At 36.7% G+C, this 23301-nt stretch overlaps 1 protein-coding gene across 1 annotated transcript; it reads right to left on the bottom strand.

Annotated features, from left to right (window-relative positions):
- Window positions 1–810: 810 nt before the first annotated feature.
- LOC149842047 (uncharacterized) lies at window positions 811–20933 on the bottom strand. The gene is made up of 11 exons (XM_089998861.1): window positions 20522–20933; window positions 10929–10994; window positions 9264–9444; window positions 8762–8958; window positions 8416–8466; window positions 8220–8311; window positions 6165–6280; window positions 4214–4296; window positions 3768–3872; window positions 1384–1568; window positions 811–1056 (listed from the first exon to the last, which is right to left on the bottom strand). The coding sequence occupies exons 1-10, from the start codon at window positions 20837–20839 to the stop codon at window positions 1431–1433; spliced, it is 1347 nt and encodes a 448-aa protein (XP_089854987.1). The 5' UTR covers window positions 20840–20933; the 3' UTR covers window positions 811–1056; window positions 1384–1430.
- Window positions 20934–23301: the final 2368 nt, after the last annotated feature.

Genomic DNA, 23301 nt, shown 5'->3' with positions numbered 1-23301 from the left:
GGTTACCGCAGCAAAATTCTTTCTTTTTTCTACTTTAATTCCATAAGGGCCAGTCAACCAACCGATTTATCAACAAATACTTGTGTGCATGTACATACGCGCACATGCATGAGAGAGAGAGTTGTTACCTGTTAACATATACAGCCATTTATGCGAAGCATTGATGTTTAACTATCCGTCTCCAATTTCTTCCTTAAATATTTAAAACAACATGATAAGACCTCATAACTTAAAGGCGAAATGGTCGGCAGAATTTAAGTTTGACAAGGTAAATGCATGTGAACTGATCGAACAAATAAAGAACTGTGGGTATCGTAGTACGAAGAATTTTAATTACCATCTTATAACGTCCACACGTGAACTGATTGAGTGAGGAACTGTGGGCATCATAGTATAAAGAATTGTAATCACAACTTATAACGTGAAAACTAATAAGTGTGGTGAAGGCTTGCTTTTTTTTTTTTTTATATTTGCACGGTGGATCAGAGACCTTACCGCACTGGCTTTGCCTGCCGTACTTAAAATTACTGTCCTGGCAGCATAAAACTAAGCGGGCTTATCCCTTGCCCCCAGGGAGTCAAGGCTTGCTTTTGCTTTTGGAACTTTATGGAAAGCAGAGTTAACTTAGATTCTACTGAGATCATATATTTTTTTAAAGGCAAGCTGGGGTTAGGCCCCCCTACCAGATATCTCTTAAGCCCATGAGAGGAATTCGAACCTGGGCCTTCAGCTTGGCACAGGACCCCGCTTACCACATGGGATACCACCTGCTTTAGTAATATTGTCTAACTCATGTTTACCAAGTCACAAAAATAACATGACAAAGTCATGGAAAATCATAGAACTTTCAAGAATCCCTAAAGCAGTCATGGCCCTCTCTTCCATATAAGCTCAACACTTTAACTAGAACGCCAAAGGTTTCCCATTTTACATGGGGAGAGGATTTCAATGCCCTATACACCACCTCCATCCATGCCTCCATGTTTCTCCCTGAAGACAACATCAACACATACACTCACGCACCCATGAGTTTCCAGGGACTGCCAATCTTCTAAGCTGCAAATGCCATGAACAAGATGTCAGCAGTATATTCCATAAACACGAAACATCAGCACATTAACAGAGATCTGGTTTTCTCCTAAACGACACTTAAGAAGTGCAGGGACCAATCAATGGCATCCTGGCATTCAAAAATCCCACAAACTTTTGGCTTCCTGGCATTCAAAACGACACTCAAGAAGTGCAGGGACCAATCAATGGCATCCTGGCATTCAAAAATCCCACAAACTTTTGGCTTCCTAAAGATTGCATGATGTGTGTGTGGAGAGAGAGAGAGAGAGAGAGAGAGAGAGAGAGAGAGAGAGAGAGAGAGATTATACTAACCATTAACTCTACAAAAATTATCAGACGTTCTGGCAAAGGCATCCCCGTTACAGCAAGCAGGCTCTGAAGCCCTCATCTAAAGCCTGGGCATCCAAATGTTTTCCTATAAAGACAATCTTGTTTATTCTTTTCTCATCCGGGCCCCATGGTCTGTCAGGTGATCCCTGGAATATGTCATGAACTCCCTGTTCCACCAGCAAATTATGTGGAGCTTCAGAAAAGACAGCTCTTTAATCAAAACAGCTAGAACCCAAGTGAAAACAAAATTGAGTAATGATGACAAGAAGCAATGACATTAACAAGATCCTAGGTACGTGTTTGCGGGTGTCCTTGGAGTTCAGGACATGTAAAGAAAATTTTTTGAACATCAGCGCATTGATCAATTATAAAGTGGGAAGACATTCACCAAAATCCCTAGAACTTTGTGCATCTCTGTATTGTTTTGACCTACTGACAGCTCTCGTATTATAACATCTAGTACGCCTACAATGATTTAAGTTTTGGGCCTCATATGACTTGTAGGGAAGATTGACTTAACGACCACTATCAACTGAACTAATATTTGTGATCCATTTTCAGAAAAACATAAATGTGTCAACAGATTCAGCATGTAGGATGCCTGGCCCTCGTTCCTAAGATGTTGCTAAAGAAAAGGAAGCAAAAAGGACATGAGAAGTATATGATTAACACCATATTGTGTTGGATTAAAAAAAACAAGAAGGCAAGACAGATAATTAAGCAAAAAAATTTGATCACCCAAGTTGTATGATGATTTAAGATTTAAGGGTCCTGTTGAATATCTATGTACTACCAATAAATCTTTTTTTGAAGAACAGGAACAAAGGCCCACACATGCATTCTATGTCACACTAATACTCCATTTTCACTTTTGTACCATATTCTCTTACATAATATTTATATTGGACTTAACAAAGATGGCTGCATCCTAATATCAACAGCTGTATCAATGTATAGCGTGCATTTTATCTTGTACAAAGACCGCCATCACAGATGAAATGTTGACATGGAGAAGAAAGACTACCTACGAAGACATACAGTAGATGGAGTTATACCAGTAATGGAACTATGCAAAGCTTCCCCTCTATTATAATCTGGTTTGACGGATGCCCCCCAACATGCTGGATGCTTAATATAGGAATGAATCAAGACCCTTATTGCATTGCCTTGAAGTGAGAAAGACGCAAAATAAAGCAGCAAGGCAGTATGGAAATACAAGTAGAAAAACCTACTTCAGGTGGCTCGTTGATATCTAGCTCCTCAATTGTGGGGTTCTCTTGCCATCTATGAAACATGAAATAGTGGCTAAACCTGGGATGCGTCAAGTATGGACCTATGTGGCCTAACATGCATTTACAACTTGCACCAAGTCGAAACATTAACTATTTTGGCATGTGTTTCAGGTTCAGTTTCAAAATAAGTAAATATTGAAATACTTCAGAGCATCTCCACTGGCACTTATCAAGTCCCATTCGATAGTTCACATCAGATCCTCTAAGATCCAAGACCAAAAGCAACAATTACTTCCAACTGGAATACTTGGATGGAAAACCAATCATGTATAAATCTACGCTTCCCTAGCTCTGAAACCATATCAACATCAAAGAGATAAAAAACGTGATGCTCATAAGATAAATGATATGTAGCAAAAATAGATATCTAAAAACCAGTAACTTACATAAGGAATTGAAAAAAAACAGGAAAAAGGAGCAGATGAAAAGGGTAGAAATGCCTTTATGAGGTGGAAAAGGCAAATATCTAAAAGAAAACATAGCCTTTTTACATATTCACAGAAACATTAACAAACTTGAGAATACCTATTGAATTTCATAAATTTTCCATGAATCCAGGTTTGTCCTTAACACAGGTACAAGTACCTATGAATTTTTGACATGTAGTTCTTACATTAGATAAGAATGTCGGTGTCATTAGGCTTTTAGAAAACTATCTTTGAATGCTATAACGTATGAGTTCATTTGTCAGTTACAAAAGCATAATCCACGTGTATTGTCCGGTCTCCTACCTATGTAATTTGGATTAGACCAGTGCATGATTAAGAATCAGGAGATGAAGCGTCACCTACAGAAAAGAACCCAGGTACTATGGCCCTAATAATATGCAGCTAAAAAGGTAAAATCCCCAGACTGGACAATAGAAAGATACAGAAATGAACATACAATATGCTAACTATAACGCTAAATGGATTTTGACAAAGTCCACAAAAACAACCACCGACTAAACAGACATGGTTGGAAAATGACACCACAATAAAGATGACAAATGAAATGTCAAATTGAGTGCAACACGAACTTAATTAGATAATCAGTGCAACCAGATATATCACTGCACCAAAGCTACTCATACACCTGAAAAACAAATCTTTCATTCATGCCATCAACAGAAAGAAGGCCTTTCATGCGATAAATGTCATCACTGCGTTCCATCAATAGTGTTCCTAGCCAAATATTTGCCTGCCAAAATTAAAAGAAGAAATCACATACTGAGCAAGAGAAGATCAATCAAACAATTAATAGTTTTCATAAATTTGAAACTCTATGATAAGCTCATTCCTTACAAAATATAGCCCATAAAGCCGACAAACTGGAAAAAAAATGAAAGTAAAACTAGCAAATTTTTTCACGAATGAAAGAAAGTGCTAAAGAATGCATAGAATATGCAAATAACTGAAACAACTCAACTGGAAAATGAAAAAACGTAAATCACAGTTCAATCTCTGACCAAAAAATCCAGAAAATTGTGAAGAAAAAACAGAAAAATCAACAACAGAACTATCTGAAACTTGAGAGCAGACCTTATTAAGATCCAAGCTTCCTTCACAAACTATGCTGACAGACGAAACACCAGGATCATGTACATGATGGCCAGCATGGTGTTCTGTAAACAACAATTTGAACCAGAAAAAGATTGTTAGCATCCCCACAGAATAGCTATCCTTTGAACAAGCAAGAAAGGGGCATATCAATAGGTGAATCTAACAAAAGATAACATCTGAAAATAAAAGAAGCGAGCATTAACAAAATCTTATGGAAGACCTGTTAGTAACAGGAGTACAATATGCAATAAGAAATGAATTTGCACAAATTTCTGCTTATCAGTACCCCTGCTTTTAATTTATTCAATCATTAAATGCAAATAATAGTAGATATAACCACACATACCATTAGGCTTGATTATGTCCATAGCTGTGATTTCTGGTATCATCTAGAAAATTCATAATTCTTCTAAAGAAGCAATTAGTGCTGACAAAAGAGGGATATCAAAGAAAGAATATCATTGAAATAGTTCATACGTGGGACACTTGGAACAGCACCAACACAAAGACACAATAAGATACTGGTCAAAGAACTAGGAGAAGAGTAAGACAAGTAAAGAATTGGAGCAAAACAATGAGAAGTATCATGAATTTTACTCAAAGTTTTATACTATGAAAGAGAAAGTCTCAAGGGAAGACCATGAATAGTTGGGACAAAACATGATGGAGACGAAAAAATTAATGCTTCCATCTTTCTTACCTTGAAGAATAATAAATCACTCCTTAGAATATGTGCCAATGTAGAGGAATACAACTTTAATGAATTTTATTCCGTTGTTCAAACATGTACTGATGTACCAATATCAATGGCTGGTCAGTTGCTTTCTCAGGTCAAGTGTGGTTAATTGAATGTTTCAGATTATTTAAGTCAGATTACCACGACACTGAACTAACTTGCAAGTTGCAACCAAGGTAGTCTTTTTGAAGAAGACATTTTGATGCACATTTTCAGTAAGATGGACATGAACATTACAAATTCATTCCACTGGCAATGGACATTGACCTTTTTTGATGAGCTTCAACCATTACGTTTACAGCATGAAGCCTCGGAGAGATGGAAAAATTAATGAAGGGAATAATCATGACCTGATGCCAGCCTCTTATCTACCAGTCATGGATACTTCAAATGCATCAAGGGTGTTGTAATTAGTAATAAAGCAAGAGGTTAGGGAAGGTAATAATGACAATAAACACATTTGTAGCTTTCAGTAATATTATCATGATGGTTGGGGAACACAACACCATGAGAAGTAGAAGATGTATATGGATAAACCCAAAAAATTGTCTACCAAACCATGTCAAATGTATCGGCAAGGCATGTTTCAAGTACTTCTTGGGAATGATCAACCCAAATTTCTAATCCTCCATAATTCTAAAGAGGAAACTCAAATTGAGCTCCTGATGGTGCATTCATTAGTAAAAAGGATGAGCAACATGCTTCTCTTGCCACAATTTTTTTTATCATGAAGATCCAACAGACTCAAAGTGACAGCTATTTCTAGTACCGTGATTATGTGCAGTGCATCACATGACTAGAGAGATGGTTTTCTGTTCATTTGTGTTCCTTACTATGTAGTAGAAAGAATGGATTCAGGAGGCAGGAAACATCCTGCTATTGACATCTCCAATGAAATTTTAAAATATATTTTATTAAAAATAGCATCAAACTTCAAAGACTAAAGTCTAAAACAAAATCGCATTGTTAACAGGAAGCACCAACACTAGTAGAAAATCTCTCATTATAACGAATCGTGCTAATTTCAGGCTGAGCATGGACAGAAGCAGTTTATACCATAACTTTATCAATCAGACAAAATCCAAATTGCTAAATGTCAAGCCGTTGTTTATTTTTCAACAGATTCAGATTGCAATATGTTATATTTTGGATGTGTATGATCCTCCTAGTCAACTTGAAATGGTTGAAGTCTACCATGTTCATGCTCATGCTTATCATGATGATGCTCATGATCATGACAGTGGCTATGGTTGTGATCATGATCGGATTGGTCCTCCTTTGATCCTCCAGCATTTACATCACTCTCAATCCTGTAATATCAGGCACCAAAGAGGACAGTTAGCTAGTTGACAATAAGGAAACCAAGAATAACTTATAATAAGTGATTCACAAGCCAAGAAATAACTTAAACAACAGAAATGAGATAGAGAAAAATAAGAAACACTAATGCCTAAAGGAATTGTATTCAGTAATAGATACTATTTCAATGGAAACTTGTTTTTTCAATCCGCCTATATGTCTTGCCTTTTCTACTATAATGAGAGTTACTACATGTATTGCTTGACGTAAAAAAGATAGTGGATTTGCTTTGTCTTTTCTACTATGTGTGTGTGATGCTCCCCTTAACATGTTCCACGATTCACAAGACGATCAACCAACATGTTAGAGATCCAAAATCCACAATACCAGATAGAGAATTTTTACAAAATAACACACAATCAGGGAAACACAAAATAAAGTCATAGTCAAACTAGCTTGATGTACAACATGAACTCTCCGACACACTCGACTGTAATGCATTCCAGGTTATCTGTCTAAACTTCACTAACTAAAACTACGGAGAGTATCCAAGAGGACCCATTGATGTATCAGGTTTCCTCTTTACTAATTAACAGTCCTTTGTTTTTTGCCTAGCCTGCCTTGTCAATAGACCACTTTGATTAATCGTTTTTAGTTAATTCTATGAATCTTTTGTCACTAAAAATAAGAAACATGCCATGTGTTCCAGGGGTGCAGTCACTTATCAATTGTTGAATCATGAAGAGCTACAATAGGATAAGAACATTTCCTAGGGACATAAAAGTGAAAAGATATTTCCATTAAATGCCCATTTTATCCAAACATTGGATAAAAAAAAGTTATGCTTGTCCATCAACTATCTTCCTATATGAACCACATATAGCCTTTTTTCCTTTTTTACTGCCTATGATGAAAGAGTTATTGATGTGCCTTCGCTATACCTAATTGCCTTTAATCAATGAAGTCAATATAATGGCATGAGAGTAAAACCTCCAACCAAGCGCAACCGAATCTAAATCTAGTAGTAAGTGGCACAGAGCTAGGGCCTACTCTCATATTTGTGGAAAAGACAGAACTTAAAAACGGAAGCTCTCTCAAAAGTTTTGGTGCCAAAATGAGTTTTATCCATGTAACTGGGCCAGCAAAGTAAGCAATAATCTGTTCTTTGTGCAATATTCTTTTCTTTTAATGAATCTGATTCTACTCCAATGGCACATCATTTCAATTCTACTGATTCAGACTCCGTGCAAGAAGATTAGGGTCCTTTGGGCTTGGAAGAGTTATGAATCTTTAGACCACCTCATCACCTCACCTCATCATCGCTGAAACAATGAATTGATTTCTTTAAATTATGGAGATGTGCATCCATAAACACTCAGTTGGAAGTTCGGAAAAAAACATCAGAATGTTATGCATCAATATAGTGATATGCACTTAAAGAAAAAAATACACTGACATGCATATTTAAGCTAAGATCACATAGCTATCGGGTAGACGATATTTGATTGACTCTTATAGGCAAGGAGATTAGTTTATACCCCAAAAATCTTCAGATTCATATTTGAGGATTGCAACTTTTCTTTTTCATTTTTCTTTTTGTTTTCCTCCATATTGGAGGTGTAACCTTGCTAAAACTGCTTCCCTTTGTTTTTCAATGAATTTGTCTTCTTTTGAAAAATAAACTATTTTCATGATGAAACTACAGATGCTTACATGTATCTAATGATACTGCATTCAAGAAAATACAAGATATCACTGAATATAAATCAAGCGACACTGGCCTATCCAAGATAAATTATAACAAGGCTGGATATGCAACAAGTAAAACCTTGACCTACACTCCTACAGGTACTTATCAACAAAATAAAAACTAGAAATATAGTTCAAACAATCACTAGGAAAAAACACCAAATAAACACATTTCAGGCAAGCAACAGCAGGACATTGGACCTCTCTAAATCAAACCCTCCGATTCCAAGAACATAATCCAAGTCTACTTTGCCATACTCTGTTCGCTTAAGCTGAGCCATACCATTGATAGTCTGAAGATATGACACAGAAAAATCAATGAATCAAAATTTATGAGAAAACATCAAACGGAACAGTTATAATGCAGAAGTAATTCATAAATGTGCTTGATAATGACCTTTATTCGCTGGATTAAGGAAGAAATCTCCGGTCCACCAACCAAGTCAATCTGATGGTAATGAAAACCATATTAAGTAATATTTAAAGTGACTGATTTTTTTACTTCTGGGAAAAGCTATCAAAATAAAAAGTTATAGAACTGCAACGATACTAAAACAACAATATTGTCCTCAACCAGGCAATAAATAAACTAATGATAGAAAGACAATCAAAATTCTGAAACTACAGATTATGTTCATGTAAGACAATTTTCCTGAGTCTTAAACAAAAGCTGTTATAAACAAAATTCTTGATAGGGGACAAGTTCACTCTCCCAAGAACCTTAATTTTTGTGTGAAGCACACCTTGTTCAATAAGATACGATCAGCATATGCAATTTGCTCAACTGCTTCATTCACTACACCTTTTGGTTTCACTTCATCCAAATGGATACCTGCATGTTTTGCATCAACCAGAGTAACTACACCATCCAATTTGACATCATTGAAAATTTGATCCTCAGCATAGAATGTCTGAATGATAGGGGCTGGATTTGCAAGCCCTGGAAAGCAACAGAGTAACAAAGCAGGCATCAATAAAATGAAACTAAGACATGTTCAAGAATGAAATAAATAATAATCAAGTAAAGAATAAATGACAGTGAAGATCAACACAAGTGACTATCATTTACAATATATGTTTTCCACTATTGCCAACTATTATTTACACACAGATGCATACAACACACAGAAGCACTCACACCCTATCTGAGAGATTATAATGATCATCTAACTGAAAAACATACATCACAAAACTAAGAGTATCAAAATTTGAAGATTCAGAAGTAATATTGGAGGCATGTTATACCAGTAGTCTCTATCACAATATGATCGAACTTCCCTTTCTTCTTATCAACCAACTCTGAAATCATACGAACTAGATCACCTCTCACTGTACAGCACAAGCAACCATTGTTGAGCATGACAATGTCTTCTGCTCCAGTTGTCTTTGCTGCTACTAGTGAACCATCAATATCAACCTCCCCATACTAGAAACAGAAAATCATAATCAATCACCAAATTCAGCAATAATTAAACTCTAGCAAACAGTTGAACTACCCAATGTGCTAGTAACAGATTATGTCAAGAAAATAACATACAATAGAAGAAAGAAGTCTAAGAAAGTAAGAAGTATATGCCCTAGAACATATTGGCTACAACAATATAATACAACAAGCAAGTAGAATGGAAAAAAGACTGGAACACCCTGAAAAATATGCAAACAATAACATACATTCTAGACAGACACCAGTAGAAACTTAACATAACTATTCGAAAAAATTAAAACACAACAAGGCCATGTGATAAACCAATGCTTCAAAGTTCAAAGTTCTCAAGTATTTAGAAGACTAGAAAATATATTTTTTTCTAAACTGAGAACTTATAGTCATTAGCCAAAAACATAGGCAATAATGAGTCATCATTCGCCTGCCTGCATTGTATAAAACCATATCACTCTTTCCAGTGAAAGCATAATTATTCACACTACCAAATCCAGCTCTGGTTCCAAGCAAATGAAGAAAGCTTAGATTTTTTCAACTCCATCAGATCTTCCAGGAAGCCTTACACCATGATATCCTTGTATAATCAGATCAAAAGGGAGAGTTTTTTTCCTGGTTTAATTAATACAAATCATCAAAAACGGAACACTCTTGGATAGGTTCATGTCAGCAAGGAACTGGTTTTTTCCCACATTCTGCTGTCTTGTAATTTCCATTTTCAGGTTTTATCGCTTTTCCTCAATTGTTTATCTTCAGGTTTCTGATTGGCAAATAAAACACAGATAAAAGCGAAAGGAAGAAACAGGAGGGAGGGAAATAGGCTTAAGTAAGACTTTGGTTTGTTCAATCGTGAAGTCCAGTTCCACAAGACAGTATCCAGCCTACAGTCACCAAGTGCATGGGCTTAATTGGCAATGGAGCAACCTGTTTGCCAATTTTACTTAGGGAATATCTGAAACATACATATCAAGCAGGAGTGTGGTTCACAAAGTGAGGAGACTCATCATAATAATCCAGCCATAGTTGGTAATGTGGACACTTCATGTTACTTCAAGTTTGAATTTGCATTGAATATGATAATCATGACAAGTAATTTGGACTGCTTCCCAATCACTCATTCTAACAAAATACTTTTGTCCACCCTCTGAAAAGAAAAAATAATGTTCCTAAGTATTCATCAAAAGAAACTCTAAACATGTAGGTGAATTGATTCAGGTGAGCATGAACGTGACACACTTAACATTCATATTATATTAAATTCAAAACTCGCGATAAAAAAGAGCTGAGGAAAAACAAGAATATACACTCAAAATGCATGTCAGGAAAGGAAGCTTCCACACAAGAAGCATAGACTGCAAAAGACAATGTATATACTTAAGTTGTTATCCGAAGCATTAAGGATGCCTCCAAGAACCAAAAAACAACAAAAATTAAGCCATTGGATCAAAGCATTAAACACTGCCAATACAGACCTCATTCTCAATGACAGCTATTCTCTTGCCATGATCAGCAGTCAAAATATGGTTTAAGAGAGTTGTCTGCATAACAATCAACATCCAAAAGAGTTAGGCCCATCATAATCATTATCAATAGCTTACAAAAACTGTCCCATAAAAATTCAAGTGGATATCAAAAGAAACAAAACTAGCACAACATAATAGACCTAAAGGTATAAATGCAACAATTCTTTTTGAAAAAAAAACTACATAAAAGGAATATTCTTTCTTCTTCTTTTTTTAGAATAAAGAAGTCACTAAGAGGAGAAGACATGTATATAATCTCTGTCACACGGACTCGGCTAGGGAGGCGCCGCACCCGAGTCGACACGCCCCGACACGGGTGCGGACACGGATGCGGCCTCGAACACGGCCCGGACTCGATCAACGCCGAGTTGGACTCGGTCAACGAGTCGAGGCCGAGTCCGTCCTTGTTTTGGACTTGGTCAACATTGACTGAGTCCAAAAATGTCCATTTTAGGGCAAAAAACAAAAACAAAAACAAATGATCTTTTTATATATTTTTAAAAAAAATACAAATATATAGCATGAGTCTCAAACATAAGCCTCAGAAAAAAAAATTATTCTTAAATATTATCATTTAATTCTCTCTCTCAATCTTAAAAGCTAATAAATTCTCATCCACGAGTACCAACACTTTTCATCCACCCAGTTCTCTCTCTTATAAAAGCTAATAAATTCTCATCCACGAGTAGCAACACTTTCTCATCCACCGAGATCTCTCTCTCTCTCTCTCTTTTTCAAATCTAGCTTTGAAAAATTAAAAGCTTTTAATTAATGTTATTAATTTTAGCAAAACTGCAAAAGATGTTTAATGCATTTACCAGAACATGCTTTTAGTTAATGCTTTTAATTAATACCTTGATGATGTTTTATTCCCATGGTAGCTAAGACTCGGCTGAGTCAATGATAAACTCAGCCGAGTTTGGTTCTAACCCAGTTATACTACTATTAGTTCAGGATCTGAGACAACTCGGAAGAGTCACGAGCCGAGTCCCCGTGTCCAAAATTTATATAGATATATACACACACTAGATATATATATATATATATATATATATAGCCGAGTCCCCGTGTCCAAAATTTTTAAAATTGCGCCGCACCCGTGTCGCATCTGCACCCATGTGACATAGTATATAATAAATGACAGAAACTAGGATAGCTAGAATAATATGGTTTGCAATGTCTAGAGACATTACAGTTAAACATAATGCAGTTTACTTTTAAATGTCATATTTCTTTTTCTTTCAGCACCGAAGTATAAACTTCAATCAAATACCGCATAAAACTCTTTTTTATAGTTGATAAGAATTCATGCATCAAAATATAAATTTCAATCAAATATTACATAAAACTATAAAAGAGGTGATAAGAATTCATGTATGGTATATGACCAAAAAAAAGAAAAAGAAAAAGAAAAGCAGAAACAAGCATAGAAAATAAACCGCTAACTTAATGGGGATGACCATGTGAAGTAAGAAGCATATTTCTATTATACAAAACTATGTGCTTGATACATGTTTCCCAGACCATTCCACTCATAAACATTATTTCCGATGTTTACATGAATCAAGTGGTACCCAGTGTCCCCAACTTCGAAAGCCTATCATTCCTCTCCAACCAAATATATCACCATTTGCAAATAGCCTCTATCTACAAACCTTTTGCCTTTCCTTCCCCATTGCCTCAGCCAACACAATGTTAAAATGTACACTATATATATAGAGAGATACATATACATATATATATAAGGGTAAACCTGATAAGGGTAAAACTGTCTTTTCACCTTTTACGCATATTCATATATTGAATATGATCGTAATTATCTTTTGCTTTTTAGTTTTTCTTTTTTCTTTTTATTATTTCTAGCCTTGAGAGGCCCACTTCATAGACGTTGGGCCCCTCCAACGGTCACAAATGTGACCTTGTGATTGTTGGAGGGGCTCGGGGCTCCAACGTCTATGAGTGGAGCCCTTCCAAGGCCTCTCTCATGTATAAATAGGGGTTATTCTCCTTTGTAAATTCTTAAGTTTTTTAGCAAAAGCTCTCTCACTATTATATTAAGATTTATATTTTTTATGCCTTTGTGATCTTTTGAATGTGTTGTGCCTTTGTGCACATTTGTTCCAAGTGTTTTTATTGTGCCTTTGTGCTCGTATCCCACATTAAGAACTTAGTGTTCTTGTGTATGTTGTTTCTTTGAAGACATTTTCACATGGTATCAGAGCGAGGTTTCTAAAAGAATAGTTTGTGATTTGCCTCATCTTGGTGGCTACCTCGAAAATTGTGCTCGATCTTCATTCTTGCATTTTGGTGTGGAGAGCTCTTACAACTCATTTTTAGTGAAGCACACCACATCAAGTAAGCCTTAAAGACTCTTTGTGGTAAGTTCTTCTACTCTTGAAGTCTCTCATACAAGCTTCTCATGTGGCGGAAAAAGATTCACACTTTTCTCTTTGTTTCAAACTCAATGGGTCAAACTATCATGTTTGGGCCGGTAATATGGAAGCTCACATCAAAGGTAAGGGACTATGTAGGTACATCCAAGGTTTCAATATCGGAACCGGAGCAAAAAATTACGATGATTGAAAAGGGAGAAATAAAAATTCTTGATGGAGAAGAAAGAGCCAAAGCACTTGAAGAATATAGCAATAAATATGAAGAATGAGAAATGAAAAATTACAAAATCCTATCATGGATTTTTTCTTCGGTTGAGACTAGAATCAATGCAAATATTTTAAAATTTAAAAGAGCATCTCAAGTGTGGGAATATCTTGAGAAGATGCATAACTCAAGAGATTTATCCCACAAGTATTATCTCCAAAAGAGAGCTTTGACTCTCCAACAAGGCGAAATGATCATTATAGAATATGTCGTTGAATTGTCTTCTATTTGAGATGAACTTGCTATGCTTGAACCAAAGTGGAGCGGAGAAGCCATTGAGCTTTGCCACAAATAATTGGAAAAGATCGGTTCTTTAATTTTTTGAATGGGCTTAAACCCGAATTCGAACAAATAAGATCTTCTCTCCTATCTTCTTTTTACATCTCCCCTCTTGAAGATGTTCTTACGAAATTAAGTGGAGAAGACACTCGTTTGGGAATAAGTATATTAAATCCAAGTGTTCTTGCCATGCCTTCAAATAAAGATAAAAATGAAGGTGTTTATGTCATTTTTAGGCCTGAAAACAATTTAAAATCATATAAGCCTCCTCATTTTAACAAAGATCAAAATCAAAATCAAGGAGTAAGGGAAGAAGGAGGACAAAATAGAAGATGGAATCAAGGAAGGGAGTATGAAAAAAGTATTTGTGACTTTTGTAAAGAACCGAGACATGTTAAGCCGGTTTGTCCTAAGTGGAAAAAGAAGGTGGCTATGTCTAGCACGTTTCAACCACAAAAATAGGAGAATCCATCTACTTCCTACAATGGGACATTGTCTTTAAGTTAAATCTTGGAGGCTCTTCAACCCTTACTCAAAGGATTCATTTTCGGTGCCGCTATGTCATCTACTCCCGGCAAGATCTCTTGGCTCTTAAATTCGAGTGCCTCTTTTTATATGACTCTTAATTTTTGTGCACTTTCCAAATATACAAAAAATGTTTTTTCATCGTTTGTTTCAACCGCTAATGGTGCTTCTCTTGAAATCAAAGGAGTTGAAAACTTTGAAAAACAAGATTTCTTTATTCCAAATGTTAGATTTATACCAAAATTAAATTTAAACTTGCTTTTGATTTCTCAACTCTCGAACCATGGATGTGATATTAAGTTCTCATCAAATAAATGTTAGGTACAGGATCGTCAGTGCGGAAAGTTGAATGGAGAAGGTTCTAGAAAATGAGATCTCTACTATACGGAGTTTTTACAAATTTATCGCCCAACATAAAGATATAAATGTTTGGCATAAAAGACTTGGACATCCTAATGTCGTCAAACTTTCTTATTTGCATTTTGCTAAGGATCCTTGTAAAAGTAACTTCCCTTGTAATGATTGCATTCTTGAAAAAATGAAAAGCTTGCCTTTTGAACAAAGATCTATGTTTACAAACAAACTCTTTGAGCTTATGCACTCGGATGTATGGGGACCGACACCTGTTATATCTAAAGGAGGATTTGCTTACTATATTATTCTTGTTGATAATTATTCTAGATTTTGTGGGATATATTTTCTTAAGCATAAACATGAGGTCTGTACATCATTTAAGACATATCATATGATGATTAAAAATCAATTCAATAGTAATTTAAAGATTCTTAGGACCAATTCTGGAGGAGAATATCTTTCAAATGATTTTAAAATTTATCTTGAAAATCATGGAATAATTCATCAAAGATCTTGCCAAAAACACCTCAACAAAATAGACTAGCCGAAAGGAAACATAGGCATATTATTGAAACAACTAGAACTTTGCTTATTTCTCAAAACATTCTTAAAAGATTTTGGGCTGAAGCAGCTCTTGCCTCCGTTGATCTCATAAATCGTCTTTCTTCAAAAAAACTAAATAAAATTTCACCTTTTAAAATTCTATACCAAAAGGAACCCGATTATAATATGTTGGGAATATTTGGATGCAAATGTTATGTTCTTACCGATAAAAATGACAAACTCTCACCAAAAGCTATTCCTTGAGCATTTCTTGGATATTCCGAAACTCAAAAAGGTTTTAGATGCTATGATGTTAAAACTGATAAACTATATGTTTCTAAGAATGTGACTTTCTTAGAAAATGTTAGTGGTTTTGAAGAATGTGAAACTCATAAAGAGAATATGAATTACTCTTTCTTGTTTGAGTTACTATCTAGAGATGATGATATTTCTAGCGATGATAAACAGGTATATAACGATTCTAGTGATAATGAAAATATAGACGAAAATAACAACTCTTTTTATCAATCTATTGATCATTCTATAGAAGAAAGAACGTCTAGTGACTCTATCATCTATACACAGAGATAAAAACAATTTTAGAAGTGCAATTGAAAAATATAGTAAATTTAGTGAATCTTTCTTAATAAAATAATCCTCGTAGAACCGAGAGAACTAGAAGAAACCCTTCTAGATTTATTTCCTACGAATCCTTCTCACCTAAACATAGAGCATGTCTTAGTGCCATTAATTCATATGTAGAACCTAAAAGATTTGAAGAAGCTAAGAAAATGTTAGAATAGAGGGATGCAATGGATAATGAACTTAGAGCCTTTAGGAAAACCAAAACTTGAGAATTCCAAGATTTTCTTAAAGAAAAGAAAACAATAGGATGTATGTGGGCTTTCAAAGTCAAAACCAAGAGTGACGGGTCTCTTGAGAGATATAAAGTTCGTCTTGTCGCTAAGGAGTATAGTCAAGAATATGGTATTGATTACGATGAAACTTTTGCCCCGGTTGCGTGAATGGTTATTGTTAGATGCCTAATTACAATTGCATCTATTAAAAAATGAAACATATATCAAATGAATGTTAAAAATGATTTTTAAATGAAGATCTGCATGAAAAAGTTTATATGGATGCCCCTCCGGATATGAATGTGCCTAAAGATAAAATCTTTCACTTACGAAAAGCCCTTTATGGCTTGAAACAAGCTCCCAAGGCTTGGTATGATCGATTTACCAGTATAATGGTAGAAAATAGTTTTGTTTCATATTACACTGACACTGCTCTATTTGTCAAGAACTCTTATGCAGGTATTGTAATTTTGTTATTATATATTGATGATATGTTGATCACAGGTGATGATGCACTAGGAATCAATTGTATGAAACCTACTTTAACAAAAAAATTGAAATGTCGAACTTAGGTTTTTTGACATATTTTTGGGGCATTGAAATTGCCTACTCTCACAAGGGTTATTTTTTGTCCCAAACTAAACTTGCTTGCGAGGTCATTGACAGGTCAGGCATTTCAGATGACAAAACTTGTGAAACTCCTGAAATAGTCGGGACAAAGATAAGATTGATGATGGGATTCCTCTAAAAAATCATACTCCTTACAGGCAACTCGTTTGTTCATTGATGTATCTTAGTATCACCAGGCCAAATATCTCTCATGCAGTGCATGTTGCAAGTCAATTTCAACATGCCCCTACATCAGTTCATATGAGTGTTCTTCGAATTATCAGATATGTAAATGGGTTCATAAATAAGGGAGTATTTCTATTTTCATCTTTTGAGTTAAATTTAATTGCTTATAGTGACTCTGAATGGAGAGGTGACCCAAATAACCGTCACTACACCACTAATTTTTTTGTGTTTTTAGGTGAATCATTGGTTTCTTGGAGATGCAAGAAACAATAAAAGATGTCTATGTCTTCTACTGAGGCTAAGTACCGAGTCATGACAACTACAACCATAAAAATTATTTGGATTCGACGGTTGCTGGAAGATATGGGGGTTCATGTTCGACGGCCTACAAAGTTGTATTGTGACAACAAAAGTGCGATATATATTGCCAAGAATCACATATTTCATGAGCGAACGAAGCATATCGAAATGGACTGCTATTATGTTAGAGAAAAATACTTGAAGAAAGTCATTGATCGCCCTTATGTAACATCAGAATATCAACTGACTGACGTCTTTACTAAGGCACTCTGTTCTCCCAGATTCAATTTTCTTCTTGGCAAACTTTCGGTCATCACACCGTAAGTTTGAGGGGGTGTTAAAATGTATACTATATATATTATAAGGGTAAACCCGATAAGGGTAAAACTGTCTTTTCATCTGTTATGCATATTCATCTTTTTTAATATGATTGTAATTATTTTTTTCTTTTTAGTTTTTCTTTTTATTATTTCTAGCCTTGGGGGGGGGGGGGGCACTTCATAGACGTTGGGCCCCCTCTAACGTCACAAATGTGACCGTTGGAGGGGCTCCAACGTCTATGAGTGGAGCCCTCCAAGGCCTCTCTCATGTATAAATAGGGGTTATTCTTCCTTGTAAATTATTAAGCTTTTTAGCAAAATCTCTCTCACTATTACAATAAAGATTCATATTTTTTTATGTCTTTGTGCATTTGTGATCTTTTGAATGTGTTGTGCCTTTGTGCACGTATCCCACATTAAGAACTTAGTGTTCTTGTGTATGTTGTCTCTTTGAAGACATTTTCACACACAACAGTATCAGATCTCTACACCTAAGGTCCTGATAATATGCATCCTGTTTCTGTCCATACCAAGTGAAATAAATCCCTTTTAAAAAAAAAATAAAAAATAAAAAGTTGTAATAGAGCCTCAAAATTCAGCTGTGACATTGCAAAAGTTCTGTCATGAATCATGATTTATTCTCTGCTAGCTTGCATATGATCCACAGTGCACGTTTTTTGCAACCATGTGAAAATTTTAGTATTAAGGGGTGAACCCTTGCCATAGTAAGGAGTCAACAAATCCTAATTCTTAAAGTGCACAAGTTAGGAACCACTAAAACTGCTATGAATCAACCTTCAAGATCCATTCTATAAAAGCTCCTCCTTCATTACAAGGCTTCACATAGCAAAGATATTCATGCACTGATAACTTAATTTCCATGTAAGGTGCCCTTTAGGAAATGCAAATCGATTCTTAAAATAAAAAAGTGGAGTACTAGTTTGTGTATTTCAATGACAATCTCCAAGTTTATGTCATAGATGCTATAAAAAGGAGTTGGTGAAACTCAAAATATACCAGCAATGTGCTTGCGCATTGCATGAAAGAGAAATGGGTTCAGTTATGCAAATCGATTATGATGCAAGATGGGAAAGAGTGCAGGACAAGCCAGTGCGAGATAACTGACAAGTATTTTATATTTTTCAAAATTGTAACGACCTCAATGAATATATACACACCATGACAGAGACAGATGTGTGTGTGTGTGTGTGTGTGTCATAGATGCAATAAAAAAACAGTATGGCAAAACTTGAAATATATTATTCTCCAATATAAACAATCCAGCTGTCTTGTCAAAAGCCAAATGCAAACAACCCAGCTCCATCTTGTAGCCAGTCCTGAGCATAAACAAGTTGAGCATGAACATGTAAAGCTTGTCATCATTTCCCAGCCCTGATCCTATAGACATGCAACTCAGGTAATAATCATCATCTATTCTTTCTCTCTTTCTGCCTATATTCTTGCCTGATCATTTTGTTGTGGCCAGCTATTGGCAGCGTAAGGTATCAAACTGAGGACAGGGAGGAGGACCGGGACTTCATACTTACTGAAAAATCATAGAGAATTAGTTCCAAAATGGAATGAGCTGATGTCTCATCTTACAGAGTGGAAGCCGGCTGAAGATAAGAATGGTGTTTGCAAACCTGAGGATGAATGTTATTGCCTGCCCACTATCCTCTGATGAAAATATAAATGCATACTCCAAACCCAAGGGTGGATATCTCTGCTTGTCATGACAGAGCTAAAACTCAGGAAAATCTGGAGACGAAAGAAGTAGTACTCGTGAGTAGACATGTGTTGTGCGTTAGGGATGAAGATCGCTTTTTATATCTTATCAAGAATTTCCTTTTATTCCAGATACTTTTCCAAACAATGTTGGATTATTTGAATCTAGAAATTGGCCTTGATAACCAACTCTCAGAGCCATGAATAGATGGTTGGGGGAGAAGCAGTGGGTATTCACAGCCAGGCAGTTGAAAGGATCACAGGGCTCTTTGGGATTGGTCAGTTTTCCGTCCATTAGATGGCCTGGTTTGGATTTATTTTGGATAAACGCCTATGGTCAGTTTTTCCGTTATTTTCTATACTGTATTAACTATCCCTTTTTAAATAAATGATTATGTTCTTTTCAAAAAGATCGATTCTAACGAAAGACCTTTCAAATTGCACATGTATCCTACATAAGTAAATGCATGTTCAAGCATATAAATGAAAACAAGTGATTATCCTATATGCGAATGGACATAAAAGAAACCCCATTCGAAGGAATCCTAGTGTATCGTATACTCTCTTTCAAGCGATCCTATCATTCTGACATCCATGGAAGTACCTCATATTATACATGTGTGTATGTTTGTGACTCCAGGTTTCATGCAGCATTCAGCATGCCCCGGGATCCTTTTTCCCAAAAAGATTGCAACTATTTCAACATAGTTCGGAGGATCTCATCATTTTGAAGTGGAACTCCCGTCTTCAAACTTAGTGACAGATACATTGCAGTTAGTAACGACTAATCGATGATCAATGTGGTAATCTTTCTATGCTTACACTCTGCGAATTCTGTAGAATAAAGGAATAACATATAAGTGGTATAACCCGTCCTAGCGTTTAACCGATCGATATAAGAGAAACAGAATTCGAATGGAACTCGGAAAATGCACGGCAGTAGGAATGCCAGCGTCGCTAAACATAACACGGCAACCAAACACCTTTAAACAATATCAATCTTCCCAATTACAGAAATCGCTAAAGCAAACAAGAAATGGCAAATCTACGTAGAAAATTGGTGCTACGACTTTGAAGTACTAAAACGCACAATCGTCTCCGAACTTCTCAGCATCGATGCGAAAACCACTAGCAATTACAGATTCCCGATTTATGCATCGTCGTGTGAATAAAGGGTTGAGGTTACCTTTCCGGAGCCTAGGAAGCCCGTAATGATCGTCGCGGGGATTCGATCGTCAGGAGGGATCTTCGTCACGAAATCCTCGCTCTGGCTCGGCGCCGTCGTCGCCGCCGTCGCCGAGGAAACCACCGTCCTGGTGCACCTCCTAAGCTTAAGGAAGTGAGTCCTGGTCTTGAGGACCGGCGATGTGGTTAGGGTTCTGGAGACGAGGATGAAGGGGCGAGGGAGCTTCAATCCGAGGGGCCGAGGGGGGAATGCTGCGGCATGACGCTTTGCAAATCCGATGAGTGTGGTCGCGAAGCCCACCGACACTGCAGTAGCCATGGCTAGCGGGAAGCGAAACGTAAGGCACGCCCTCTTTTTGAGTTCTTTGTTTTAAGAGTGTGGTAGAGAGTAGCGCCACCTTTGGCTGTAGCCTGGAGAGGCTTCCGTCTTATCCCCCTCAAATATCTTGCGGCGGTGGAGTTTTTACTGTTTCGTTTGGGTGACAGCATTGAAAACACAAGAATCAAGCCCGAGTATTGTTGATAATCAACCATAGACCACACCATATAGTCACTAAAAGCGGGGCTTTAGTCATACATATATAATGGTTAGTTAACCAATGCCAGAACCCATCCACGCGTCAGATTTAGCCGGAAGCCTTGACCTGGATATTCACTTTTTTGTTGGGATTTCTATAGTCCTCTTGTCTATGACTCTGACGGTGGTGTCGCTAAAACTCTGCGTTGGGTATAGGGGTGTCAACGGGTCGGATTTGGTTGGACCCAGGTAAAACCAGACTTGGACCTGATTTGTGGGTATAGTATCGGGTCCCGACTCGAGTTTATTTGGGTCCACTATAAAAAAACCATACCCAGACCCAATAAAAACTACATTAACCAGACTCAGACCCTAACCATACCCGATAAAATAATTTATATTAAAAAATTACAGGTCAAAACTCAGGTCACACTCGTTTGGTGTAAAATTTCACAAACTATACCGGGATCCATGTACTAATTGAACCTTCGAATCCAAACCAAACCGGGGTCTTAATCGGGTCTTCTAATTTATCACCGTACCCGGACCTATAGGGTTTGGTTCGGGTCCCACCTATTGACACCCCTAGTTGGGAATAGACATGTCTGGCACGAGGATTTATTTTTTATTTTTTGGCAACTCCACCCTCGATGCTAAGTTAGTTAGTTTTGGCAAAACCATATGTTTTTGGAACACATGATAAAGGGTGTTTACAACTTTTAATCCTAATTACTAACTAGGGTTCCCCTTGTTTGGCAAGTTAGTGCACGTCACCTTGTGTTGGGACGTTGAAAGTTCGAATCCCACTGGTGTTAGTTGTATAACTGGTAGGTTCTGCCTATCCCCAGCTTTTTCTCTAAAAAAAAAAAAAACTTTTCATCCTAATTCCAAGGCTCCCAAACTGAAAACTACAATGAGACTTCAAGAGCAGCATGACCAAAGGGTACGACCATATCCAGGGCTACTGGATCCCATTTGGCAGGTGATGCCCCACCTTTTAGGAAGCTTTTGATGTGCAGACAGATCTGGACAAGGACATCATGGTTCCCTCATGTCCTGTCCCAACACCAGGTGATGTACACTAGCTGCTCGGCCAAGACCCTGTTGGTGCTTTTGTCAAGCGCTTGCATGGACCACTTTAAAACAGTATGGTTCATGTGTCATGTGTTTGACTCATCATCATAGACAACTTGGACACATAAATTATAAAAATATGTTGAAACCCAAAAAATCTATGCATATTAAAAATTTTGAATTCGTGCATTTACTTAATAAATTACAATAATAAGAATTAAAATACAAAACCCCTTAAAATCTAAGTATTTCAAAAAAAAAAAAAAATCATTCTGATTTAGAATGTGTTCACACAATAAATTACAAAAATAGGCACTAAAAAACCAAAACCCTATAATCTAAGCATACTAAAAAAATGCATTAACAAAATAAATTAAAAATAATAAACTTTGTTTTTGTTTTTGTTTTTGTTTTTGTTTTTGTTTTTGATGGGTGTCCAGCATCGTTCCGTCCCCCCATTCCATGGGGGACCTTGAAACGGTGTTGGACATCGCCCAATAGCCATGCAGAATAAGCAAGACACATGGGGCACAATGTCCCGCATCTCGCATTTGCGTGGGCTCATGGGCGCATGTGGGCCCATGCAGACAGCCCCATTTCGCGAATCAAATGGACCCTTAAATCCTTCGAGCCAAAGGACATCAAGAGTTCACTATCAATGTGCAAGGCAGATGAGCGGGGGAATGGGGTTTGGGTTTACTTGAAAATTTTGCACCCATTATGGCAGTGGGTGAAAGGATGGTTGAGGTTGCGAGTCCATCCCCAACCAACTTTTTTTGTTTTTTAATTACAAAAAAAACAAAAAACCCACAGTCTAGTAATAAGTAGATCATAGATCGACCTTAAAAGGAGAAAACTCTATGGCTAGGACCATCACTCCTCCCAAGGCCTATCTTGGGCGTTAGCTTATGTAAGTGGGTGATGCCCATAGGATTCAAACCTTGTCCACCCCTGTGATAGCCAAGGCCCAACCCCACTACTAGGGGTGTCAACGGGTCTGGTTTACACGGACCAAACCCTATAGGGTTTGGGTATGGTGACAAATAAGAAGACCCGGGTCCAGACCCAAAGGTCCGATTAATACATGAACTTGGGTATAGTGTGTGAAATTTTATAACAAACCTGGACTCAACCCGAGTTCCGATTAAGACCCACAAATTTTCAATGTAAAAATGATAAAAAAATATTAT

Source organism: Nuphar pumila, chromosome 3 (genome assembly GCF_984573655.1).
Source record: "Nuphar pumila chromosome 3, dmNupPumi1.hap1.1, whole genome shotgun sequence".
NCBI lineage: Eukaryota > Viridiplantae > Streptophyta > Magnoliopsida > Nymphaeales > Nymphaeaceae > Nuphar > Nuphar pumila.
Note: the sequence above shows the minus strand (reverse complement) of the source record. Positions and strands in the feature narration are given on the sequence as shown.

Coding starts and splice junctions, on each gene's coding strand:
- LOC149842047 (XM_089998861.1), bottom strand. CDS start 20,839: ATGGCTACTGCAGTGTCGGTGGGCTTCGCGACCACACTCATCGGATTT. Junction 8,467..8,761: donor ATCGTATCTTATTGAACAAG/GTGTGCTTCACA, acceptor CATTACCATCAG/ATTGACTTGGTTGGTGGACC. Junction 4,297..6,164: donor TAAGCATGAGCATGAACATG/GTAGACTTCAAC, acceptor TGTTGTTTACAG/AACACCATGCTGGCCATCAT.